The sequence below is a fragment of the Poecilia reticulata genome, chromosome 4 (assembly GCF_904066995.2).
Source record: "Poecilia reticulata chromosome 4, P_reticulata-male-v2, whole genome shotgun sequence".
Classification (NCBI taxonomy): Eukaryota; Metazoa; Chordata; class Actinopteri; order Cyprinodontiformes; family Poeciliidae; genus Poecilia; species Poecilia reticulata.
This window is the reverse complement of record NC_088833.1, coordinates 33,017,975-33,030,522: the sequence shown is the minus strand read 5'-3', so window position 1 is coordinate 33,030,522 and position 12,548 is coordinate 33,017,975. Positions and strand designations below refer to the sequence as shown.

The 12,548-nt window shown below is 42.4% G+C and overlaps 1 protein-coding gene across 2 annotated transcripts in view; it reads left to right on the top strand.

The window, feature by feature from the left end:
- Positions 1-12,548, top strand: part of arhgap39 (Rho GTPase activating protein 39) — a 92,349-nt gene continuing 79,801 nt past the window's right edge. Inside the window, exon 1 of one of the 2 annotated variants that reach the window (XM_081606688.1) lies at positions 1-147. Coding sequence is in view for 1 of the 2 variants with exons in the window: in XM_081606687.1 (XP_081462813.1) it covers positions 626-636 (11 nt within the window). In the remaining variant the exon portion in view is untranslated. Of the gene's footprint in view, positions 148-478; positions 637-12,548 lie in introns of those variants that run through there. The other variant, XM_081606687.1, reaches the window with a different exon arrangement.

The following is a 12,548-nucleotide window of genomic DNA, read 5'->3' as shown; positions in this document are numbered from 1 at the left end:
ACACACACACACACACACACACACACACACACACACACACACACACACACACACACACACACAAAACACACACACAGACAAATAGATAACCAGCAGTCGGAGGACTGTAGCCCTCGTATATGATGCACTTGCTCTACCACTGAACAGGTAAAATGGTCACCAGATCAATTTAATTACTACCTTTAGTATTTTTTAATTTTCTGTAGTAATTTTTAATTACTACAATTACAAATTTTTAAATTACTACAGGTAGATGCTGTAGTAATATCCCACCATATCCAGATGGGATATTACTACATAATAACATAAGTTTGACCGAACAATTTTACTGCTTATATTCACGTTAAAAGGGTAAAATCTGAATATTTTTATAGGTTAACCGAATATACAAAGATAAAAATACAAAGAAGTTAAATCTCATATGACAGACTAGTGTCATGTCTATGAAAATTGGTCATTAGAGAAGCTCTTACTTTGAAAGTAACCAATGAATGTTGCGTAGTTACCGCCGTTGCCTTGACACCGTCTAGGAGAAGTGATTCCGTGACTGCGGCTACCGCAATTTCAGCAACATGGAGGGTGTTTTGTTCATTCTTGCTGAGGAATTTTAGGAGGCGGTGGGAAAATGGCAGAGAGGTGAGTGTGTCCACGCGCGTGCAGATCAAAGGGAAAATCGCGAGCCTGGGCAGCACGACGCCGCGGTTCGCTGCAGTCTCCGAGCACCCTGACTATCTTCTTGATTGAATCTCCAAGCCAACGCTTTCCGTCGTGAATTAAGAAAAACGACCGTATGTTTTAATTCGGCCCGCTTCGCTGCTTCAGACTGCGTGGCTGCTGTTGGTTTGGGCTTTTATACAGTGGGATGGCGGGGTATTGATGCCGAGGCACCTGTCGGTACGAGCCCTGCTTGCTTCTCTAACCTGATGCTAGCAGCGACTGAACCGAGCCTCTGGCTCCTCCAGGGCTGAAGCGAGGAGGACCATTATTCTGGTCCTCCTCACAGCATCCCTCGTCCTCATGATGGAGGGAGGCGCCTCCCATGGAGGAGCGCAGGGTGTTAGGCAGCTGCCTGAAACTGCTCTGTGGGTGTCTGGATACTGCCTGTCAATCTTCTGAACATACAGAAGCAGGGCGTTTTTGTTTTTACTGAAGTCACGTCATCATAACATGTGGAAAATTGGAATCACCGGGATTGATGCAGCATCATGAAGAAATGTTGTAAAGTTAACCATTATGCTCCGAGGGTGCAGACCGGTGACAAACGGATTACCATGGGGCATGTATGTTTGTCATGTTGAACATCATGGACACCTCAGAGTAGGGGGTGGCTCAGATCTGTGTCTCATCATTAGACAATGACTGTTTCCTCAGTGCACAAGATCACAGTTCTCTGTTAAGAATCCATGGCTTGTAAATGACTGCTTCCTTATGGAAATCACTGCTGCAGGTGTGCTGTGTGGGCTGTGGACTATTATTCAAATGCAAGTATGTTTGTCAGAGAGCTCAGCAGTAAGTCCCATTCTTGATTCGCTCATATTTCCCTGTGAATCATCACTCTCAGGTGCAGTGCAACATTTACCGGAGAGCCAGTCAAATGTCAGAAGGATCTTCTGACATTTATGTAACTTTGTTGTGAAACATGTATAGTCTTAGCAATTTACTGACACACAATTTAACTTTCCTTTTGTACAAGTTAATATTACATTTGGTGGTTTGAGCAGAAATTGCTTTGATGGTGACAAATCACCAATGGAACAAAGTGCATTAATGTTAAAAACAAAACAAAAAAACACTATATGATCACATGATAAAGAGAGAATTCTGATGGATGCTGGTAGAGACTGTTGCATGCAGCTGTCATACACATACTCATAACTGTGCTGTTATCATAGCAGATTAAAGTGACCCTGACCATCAGTCCTGTCTCTGGCCTGATTTGAATTACAATTCATCGTCCTGGTGAATATGGCAACATGCATGGGTTACACACGCAGGGTTGGAGGGTGCGGGGGCTGGGGGAGTTTGCACCATGTGCCTATTTCCAGCAGAGAGCTGGAAATAGGCACCTGGTGCCTATTTCCAGCTCTCTAGCTGTGATGGACTGGCCACCTTGGACAGGTGGCCAGTCCATCACAGGCAGGTCAAAGATACAGTTCTATTCTATAAAACTTTATGTGTGCTCTGATGAGGCTTGTTAATCATATTAAAGATTCCATTCACATAAAACAACCTCAGCACGGATCGTAGTCAAGCATCACGCTGGTTTTATATTCATTTTGATATTATTTTTCCAGTTACACGATGCACCAACCCATACCAAATGCTTTGTCCACTTAGTCAGCCAGAGTTAATGTGCACTGCCACACGGAGATGTGAAAAACTCATCCCATCTCAACAGAGACAAAATGAAAGAGCTACTAAAGTCACATTAGCAGCAAAAAATTAAATATCTTGTTTGTTGCGCATCTCTGCGCGCAGTGCAGCAGATTTAACTCATCATGCAGGGCTGGTCCAATGCTGTATGAGGCCTTGAGAAGAATTTGACTTAGTTCACACTGCAGCCTGAAGTGACCCAATTCCGATTTTTTGGCAATTCCGATTTTTTTGCTTGGGCTGTTCACACTGCGAGTAAATGCAACCTATCTTTAGCTTATTTTATCAGAAACTGTAGACTACTCACTATTTAGAAATGGAATTAGATACTTAGCAACCCTTTTATTAACAGTTTATCAATTGCTGTAGAAATTTGGCTCCAACTCCTCCCCTTGTCATTTCTATATTCTTTGCACGAAATGTTAAATAAATATTAATGTTTCCACATATCATCTCCAATGTCCGCTGGACTTTGTGTTGCGCCATGTCAGCTGTTTGGGATTCCCCTCTGTAATTTCCCCTCAGAAAGCACGGAGGAGAATCCGCGCCTTCTGATTGGCTACCTGCCACATTCAGCTTTAAGCTCCCAGTCGGGGAAAACCCCTGATTTAGATCAGAGCGGCCACGACGATCTAAATCACACTACAGGATGATCGGTTACAAAATCACCAGCGACAATCTTAGATCGGCCAACGTTCTAAGATTGTCTTAAGGGGAAAATGGTGTAGTATGAAATACTGCATTAGGTAGTCAGATGTGCCCATCTTCTCTATTTAAATCTAGTGATTACTGAAGGCAATATAGTATACAGACTTCATAATCTGCACTCTTTTGGTTGAATGCAGTATTTATTTCCACTTTGGCTTTATCTTGTTTACTTTTTATTCAAGTACTTTTTTGTTAATGGAGACTGAGAATCCATTTTATTTTTGGTTGTTTATTTAGTTTATCACTTAGTGTTATGTGTTCTTTTTAAAATACAGTGTATCTATCTATGGCAGGAAATAGCGTGCATTAATAGTCATTTCCATTAAATCAGTGTCAAAAGGTATTGAAACAATATTACCGTTTATTGCAATAATTCTTTAGACAATTAATCGCTCAGCAAAATTTGCTATCGTGACAGGTCTACCCACAACTGTCGTCCCAGGTTTAACACCAACCACATCATGAAATATGCAGACGACACAACAACTGTGGGATTAATTCAGGACAACAATGAAGTGAACTACAGAAAAGAGGTACAACATCTTGTGGACTGGTGCAGAATAAACAACCTGCACCTGAATGTCGACAAGACAAAGGAGATCATTGTCGACTTCAGAAGGTCTCGACCCAACCACGCACCTGTCCTCACTACCGACAAAGCAATGGAGATTGTCAGCAGCACTAAGTTCCTGGGGGTTCACATTACAGACAACCTCAGCTGGACAACTCACATCACTTCACTGGTGAAAAAGGCACAGCAGCGCCTGCACTTTCTGAGACGAATTGAGAAGGCGTTTGAGAGCCTGCCTACCAGCAGTATCTCCAGCTGGTCTGGGAGCTGCAAGGCCTCAGACTGGAAGTCTCTACCGAAGTGAAGACAGCAGAGAGGATCATTGGAACTCCACTCCTCAATATCCAGAACATTTCACACATTGATTAGCCAGAGCAAACAAGATCCTCTCTGACTACACCCATCCTCTCCATGGTCTGTTCATCCGGTTGGCCTCTGGCAAGAGAATTCACAGCATCCATTGCAGAACAGCCAGACTCAGAAATAGTTGTCTCCCACTGGCCATCAGATTGTTCAACAATCCCATCACTAAAATTGTCTGAGACTGCTTGAAAATACTAAGTTATATATATTTAGCAATAAATGACTATTCGTTTATTATGTAATTATAGGCACACTTGTGTTTCTGTGTGTGCTCCGGTGGCCAAGCATTTCATTGCCAATTGTACTTATGTTTCTTTATACAATGACAATAAAATAAGTAAGTTTGTTAGAGAAATCCATTTTCAAACTTTTCTGTAGGTATGATATTGTCCTTTTATAAGTCTTGGACTGACTTATAACATTAGCTGCAATATTTGAACAATAAAATCTCAACTTTAATGTATGAGTGTTTGGAAGCTGTTTCCTTAGTAGTGAATTATGATGCATAACTTACTATGAAGTTATGCAGAGGAAAGAGGAAACTAGGCTCCTAAACCGGGTCATCTGAAACCAATAAATCAACTAATTATGGTCAATTAATCTTACTGTTGCTGCCCCAGATCTTTTTGCCAACCTGTTCAGTAATTTAGTACAATAAGGTTTGATACAGTAATTTGGGAATTGCTGTATCAATGGCCCTCAGTGATACTCAGTAGTTGTTGCATCAGTGTCAGAGCATGGAGCATGTGATTCTGCACAGGTGTAATAGAAGCCCAAGGTTGCTATGACAACTGCCTTTAGGGGTGCGTTCACACTGCAGCCTGAAGTGACCCAATTCCGATTTTCTTTTTTACGTAATGCGACCTATATTCAATCTTTTCATGGCAGTGTGAACAGCATAAGTCGGATTTTTTTTCAAATGTGACCCATATCCGATACGTATCCGATTCATGCGAACTGTGCAAGTGTCCCGCATGCACAGTAGAGGGCACAGTATTGCGCCCTCTACTGTGCATGCGGGACACTTTCAGGTCGTTTGCCCATTCACACTGCAGAACACATACAGGTTGCATTTACTGGCAGTGTGAACGGCCCCGGCAAAAAAATTTGGAATTGCCAAAAAAATCGGAATTGGGTCACTTCAGGCTGCTGTGTGAAATCAAAATAAGGGATGACGCGCCCACCATGGCGTGTCGTCCTACTCTCATGGGGTAGGATGTCCGCTGCAGTGATAGACAATATTTTATGGGAGTGTTTTTTGTCTAAAGTGATTCATAGAGCAATCGTTCATGCATAGGTCGGTAGAGTACCCCAAAACTGTATTCCAATCACAGTAGTATACTTTAAATACGTTTAATTAAGCAAGTGTAAAAAGTATTTGGTAAACCACTGAGTAACTGATCATAACACCTGATTTAATATTCAAAATGTGTCCTCAGACAACTAAAAGTATAAAAGTTATGTGAACATTCTGATATTTTACAGAGTATTACCAAAATATTTATAAATTAGTTAGATTTGGAGGCTGGTTCTAGACCAGATTTACCACAGGGGCCAGGGTAGTCAGTGCTTCTCCATGGCAACACTTGAAAAAGAATGAAACAAACAAAAAAAAACAGAGCAATATTTCATCATTTGATATAATAAGTGAGCCAAAGACCCACTTGTGTCTCCAGAGATTCAGGTTGCAAATCTCTGGCAGATAGAAAGCGTGATCCTATACAGCAGCTAAAAGTGCAGCACTATAATTTTTAATTCATTGTTGAAGTAAAATTGTGAAGGTTAAAAAATCCACCACTGAGTATTAACATAAGACATTTATTTATTATAACTTATTTGGTTCGCCGCTGGCCCCCATCTAGAACCACCCATGGCTACAGGTCTGGGTTTGGTGCATTAATGACCACTGAAAAATTAATTCATAAAATATATAAACATTTCAAAATAAAACAAACAGAAACCTTACCCTAACAAACCTTTTAAAGTAGGAAGTATTTATGCATTTACTGTTGATCTAATGTATGATTTGTTCTTTAAATGATCATTTGTATTATTTTTGGCTGATATTATTAAACATTAAATAAGCAAATAATCAAACCAAGATAGTCTACTAAAAGCACAATAAGAAACTTAATCAAAATGTTACCATATCAGGGTCTGCTATGTTCCTCTCCTGATTCTGTCTGGTATTGCACTGGCGGATGATGGACACATTTTTTTTTTTTAATTGCCTGTGTTCATCCTCACTAACATTATTCGGCCTGGGATTTGCGTCTTTCTTCTCACGTCTGTATCTTTACGAGAGGTATTGCTTCTAAGGACGGTGGAGAATCGGGTCGAGGATGTTTTAAAAAGACGCGGGTTGACATTTGCTCACCATGGCTGCGTGGTGTCCGTCTCTAGGTAACCGTGACAACAGCGTTGGTCCGTAGCGTTCTGGGGTCCTTTAGCTCCCGCAACGAGAATTTAGCTGACCTTAATATTTCCTGTGTTTTATTTTGGTCATTATTGTTACCCTTAGTGTTGATATGTGTGTGATAGGCGTGACTATCAGACATTTATAGAAATACGGAACAAATCATGTCCTGTATTGGTTCAGTACGGGACGCAACATTTAACAACCAAATACAGGACGATTCCATATTTTAAGGGACGGGTGACAACCCTAACTCTAGGTAATCTGCATTGTTAAATCTGGTGTCCCATATTCCTCTGGACAATACTCTATAGATGAGGGGTGCTTAATCTAGTTCACATGTGCCCACCCCAGCGTTTTATAGGCCCATGATTGACTTAAAATAGGTTTTGAGCACGAATTGACTACAAGCTACATCTCCCATAATGCATTCCAAATGTTACCAGCCAACATTACGGCTTTTGGCCACTGGAGAGCAGCAGAGTCACCTCAAGCTGCATATTGATTTTCCCAGCGAATAAAACTGAGAAACTCTACACCCAGCTCTACACCAGCTCTACACCCTCAGCAGGGTCCTGGAGGGTGCATGGGAGTTTGCCCAACCAGTCTACATGTGTTTTGTGGACTTGGAGAAGGCGTTCGACCGTGGCCCTAGGGGGGCCTTGTGGGGGTTCTCCTGGAGTATGGGGTACCGGGCCCTTTGATACGGGCTGTCAGGTCCCTGTATGACTGGTCAGAGTCTGGTCCGCATTGCCGGCATTAAGTTGGGCTCGTTTCTGGTGAGAGTTGGACTCCGCCAAGGCTGCCCTTTGTCACTGATTCTGTTCATTACGTTCATGGACAGAATTTCTAGGCGAAGCCGAGGTGTTGAGGGGATCCGTTTTGGTGGCCTTAGGATTGCATCTCTGCTTTTTGCGGATGATGTGGTGCTGTTGGCTTCATTAGATCGCGATCTGCAGCTCTCGCTGGTGCGGTTCGCAGCCGAGTGTGAAGCGGCCGGGATGAGGCTCAGTGCCTCCAAATCCGAGGCCATGGTCTTGAGCCGGAAAAGGGTAGAGTGCAAGGGTAGAGTGCCTTCTCCGGGTCAGGGGGGTCGTCCTGCCTCAAGTGGAGGAGTTTAAGTATCTGGGGATCTTGTTCACCAATGAGGGAAGAAGGGAGCTGGAGATCGACAGGCAGATAGGGGCAGCGTCTGCCGTGAAACGGGCACTGTACCGGTCCATCGTGGTGAAAAGAGAGCTGAGTCAAAAAGCGAAGCTCTCGATTTACCGGTTGATCTACGTTCCTACCCTCATCTATGGTCATGAGCTTTGGGTCATGACCGAAAGAACGAGATCACGGGTACAAGCGGCCGAAATGGGTTTCCTCCGCAGGGTGGCTGGGCTCTCCCTTAGAGAGAGAAGCTCGGTCATCCTAGAGCAGGGGTCCTCAAACTTTTTCCTTTGAGGGCCACATGACTTTTTCCTTCTCTGGTGGGGTCCGGAGTCAGTTTGTAACAGAAAAAGTGTGACGATTGCAGGAGTGCCTAAATGTAAAAATATATTGTTTTCCAGAAAGCACAATCAAATAACCCTCTCTGGGTTCTTCACAGAAAAAAATCCCAAAATTTGAGTCATAACAGGTCAATTGAATATCACATTTATTATGGTTAAAAAAGAAAAAGTTGCCCAGTTTAGATTTAACTGAACTAATTACGGTAGTTTCCGAACGGTAACTGTAACAGTAAAAGTTCTGATCCTTCGTGTCTGTTACTAGCATGTGCTAAATCAGTGGTCCCAACCTTTTTATTACCACGGACCGGTCAAGACTTGGAAATTTTGTTGCGGCCCGGGAGAGAGGGGCGGGGGGGTTGAACAGTCAGATAAGGCTTCTGCATGTTGGTGTTCCCACTAAATCCTGAATATACCCAATTTGGGTTGTCTTGGAGTTTTTTATCTCAACCTGTGGGGTTTTCCCTGACTGGGAACGAGAATACGACCTGCTGAATGTGACTGGTAGCCAATCACAAAGCGCAGTGACGTAAGAACAGAGGGGAATCCCAAACAGCTGACATATGAGCAACTGAGAGTCCGGTGGATATCGGAGATGATAGTGGAAATGTTTATTATTAAATTTAAAGGTCATTGTTATGTTTATTCAGTTAAAAATGTTAACTATAAAAAAACATATTCACCTCCAAATCATAGTGCAGCCAATAGAGCGGCTGCTCCCGTCGTCTTTCTTCCACCGCCTTTTCTTTTTATTACGTCTTTTATCTAGTAAAATGACTCCACAAACCATAACTACTACTTCTACATCGTCATCCGTGTTTGCTTATTCTAAATTCCCGCTATGTTGGGGGGTTTTACTGGATTATCCTCTGGAATCGGGATGTTCGTGACTGGAATCGGTTTGTGCCGTGTGGCTGAACACGAACCGATCAAACCTGTTGTACTTATATCAGCTCTGTGGTCACAGAGGTTTGGAGAATCGGCCGACAATTCTTAAATGTTGCCATCTAAACCAGACTTAAGACTCAAAAGCTCTACTCCTCTCCTCTTGACCACTGCCCAAACGCTCTCACTCTGGTCGCTATGGTAACGTTTATATATCCCCTCAAAATAATATACAGATGCGCCACAAAAACGAACATTTTACTTTCGTGAAAATTTTAACTCACAATAATGACTAACGGAGCCCTGAGCTTGTTTTTCTGCAACGAGACGGTCCCATCTGGGACTGATGAGAGACAATGACACCCGAAGTGTTGCTTATATCCACAGCCTGCTTGGTCTCTATGTGGTGAAACAGCTTGAAGCTTCATTGCCTCATTAGCAGCCGGTCGCCGCATGTCACGCAGAGCGGTTTGTAATGTGGGACTCACCTACCGGTCCGGGACAAATCCATTCTCCTGTCTCTTCTCTGGGCCTTTTCCCCTTTGCAAAGAAACTTTCCAAAGACATCTGATCTGTTTCTTACTCATTTTGCTGCTTGTGGGCTCAATGTTGGCGCGCAAGTAACCAGACTTCCAATTATTCACTTCCTGCTAAAGAGCCCCCTGGTGGTTGAAGAAAAATCTACATATAAACGGCTTGTAGTCCCGAAAATACGATATATGAAAAAAAAATCTAAATGCTCTCTGGTATTGTTCAGGGGGCCGGACCAAATGTGGAGGCGGGCCGAATCCGGCCCGCGGGCCGTAGTTTGGGGACCCCTGTCCTAGAGGGACTCAGAGTAGAGCCGCTGCTCCTCCATGTCGAGAGGAGCCAGTTGAGGTGACTTGGGCATCTGGTAAGGATGCCTCCTGGACGCCTCCTTGGTGAGGTGTTCCGGGCACGTCCCACCGGGAGGAGGCCTCGGGGAAGACCCAGGACACGCTGGAGGGATTACGTCTCTCGGCTGGCCTGGGAACGCCTTGGGATTTCCCCAGTGGAGCTGGAAGAAGTGGCTGGGGAGAGGGAAGTTTGGGCCTCCCTTCTGAAGCTGCTGCGCCCGCGACCCGACCCCGGATAAGCGGAAGAAAATGGATGGATGGATGGATGGATGGATGGATGGATGGATGGATGGATGGATGGATGGATGGATGGATGGATGGATGGATGGATGGATGGATGGATGGATGGATGGATGGATGGAACTGAAACATAAGGTTGCACTAGACTAGCGGTTCTCAACGTGGGCGGTACCGCCCCCCAGGGGGCGTTCAGAGGACGGCAGGGGGCGCTGGCAGACATTTTTACAAAAGGGGGGCGCTGGGATGCCTTTGGGGGGTGTTTACTCGAAGGTAAACTTTACACCTTAAATGCACAACAATACCAGTTTAGACTTTGAGCAACTTGGTAAAACTGTCTTGTGAAACATTAAATCATGCTTGGCTGCAACTGTATCGATGGCAGCTCTTCTTCTATTCAGTGTTTGTAGCTTCTGTTAGCTTCTTGGCGCAGCTCCGTTCTCCTGCTACTGGTAGCTAAAATCACGATACCCTCACTGTATCCCTCTGAAAAATGAACCCATTTAAATAAATAAAAGAAATCCCTCCATGGGTGATACCACGATAGAGAGCGTTCATTTTATAGCGTTAACACGGTGCTGTAAGTGGTCCGGTATGAAACGGGGTGATAGAACAACACAGCACTTTTAAATTTCAATAATCAGAATGCAGAAATTGTTTCCGTTGTTTTAAAAGGTTTATGTCAGTCTGCCTTTTCCCCATCGATACTCTTCCCGACCGCCCTGCACGTTAGGGGTTAAAAAAAAAGACGCGCACATTGCGCAAAACTCTGAAACTGGAGAAGCGGGACATAAACGGAGCGACGAACTAGATGTGAATTATGGCATAAAAACAGAGAATCCGACGCTGAACAGTGAAAAATTAACACATGATGTGAAACACATGACGATTAGGAGGTGCAGCAGGTGATGAGTGAAGATTATTCGTCTTATATTATTTGTCTTATAATGGATAAATGATCAAATAAATGTAGCAACAGGAAAGAAACTAAAGTGGACATAGCAATAAACCAGGAGAGGATAATACTAATCAAAGGAAACTAAATGAAAATGAATGAAGAACAAAATGCAAGAATAAACTTAGAAACTAAAGTAAATACAGAGGAATAAACTGGTATGGCAAGACCTTTAGAGCAATAATTAATACAGAGACTGTATGGCAAGAATAAACAGACACTATTTCCACATAAAAGGTAAAATAATATTGTTGAAGTGTCATGGGTTTGTTGAGACCATATCTAATACTGAGAATAAATATATCTTACAGACCATAACGGTAAAGAACTGATCACTTATTTATGTTTTTAACTAGATTTGATATATTAATTTCTTCAATATTATTTTTCATGTCAGTGTTAATGTCATGAGGCTGATGACTCCATGACGCTTTCAATTTGACTCATTAGGATTTGAATAAGAACCAGATTTGTTCTTTGTAATTTCTGTCCAGTAAAACTATTAATCTATAAATCTATAGTCAGGTCTATATAAAGATATAATCCATGTTTCTGTCTCATATTTGTATGTCATTAAAAGGACCTGGAACTTTAGTTTTTCCACTGAAAGCTCTGGTTTGCACAATAAATGCCATGTGGGTGAAATTTTATGGATGATACTCTGATGTCCCATTCTCCTGAAGGCAGCACAGAGCTGCACCACCAGAAACTGACAAACACTGAAGAGAAGAAGAGCTATGATTAATGTAGTTACAGTTCTGTCCATGTTTTAATGTTGCAGAGCTCAGTCGCTTTGCAAATAGTTCAAAGTTTAAACTGGCATGTTGTTCATCTTTTATCTGGTCATTTTGTGGAATATTTAACAACTAGAAAATGGCACAAAATAGGAATATTTATCCACTCTGATTGGCTGCTGTTAGACCTACCAATTTTAACTTGAATGTTCATTGCATTTTTCTTAGATGCCTGTATTATTTTTATATTATTATATGTATTATTTTTGATGATAAATACAGAAACAAGCATAAAAATCAAAACATCTACAATAGTGATAGTAATATTAATGATAAAATAATAGTCAGTGCAAAGTAGCCTGCAAATTCTTTGCTGGGGGGCGGAGAGGGACCTGGATAAAGGCTGGGGGGGCGCTGGGCTGAAAAAGGTTGAGAAACACTGGTCTAGACTTTTTTGTTATCCGTCATCTTGACCGACAAACATAAAAAATCGGTCATGTACTATTTGTATCCATGAAATTACAATCATATTAATATCGACTATTTAGTCGCATTTTATGCGGTTTAGTTAATATTCACAGTGAATCCAGATCCCATCGCAAATTAAGCAGTTAAATGTATCTACATTTTTCTCCGTTGTGACAAAAAACACTGACTGTGGCCCCCATAACTTATAAATTAAATTAAGCGACTTCACTTAAATTAGCATCACTTCACCCGTTGGGATCTGAACGCACTTCCTCCTTCCTGGTCCCCATCTGCAGAAAAATCTGCGCTAATTCATCAGTCAGTTGGATCTGTCTCATCCAAACAGATCAATTGAACTCTGAGTGTTTTACCCTTTGCGCGGTCCAGTGTGCGCTTTGACCAGGATTTTTGTTTTGTTTTGTTTTGTTTTGTTTTGCGTGGCTTTGCTTCTCCGAAAGGGACAGATGTTA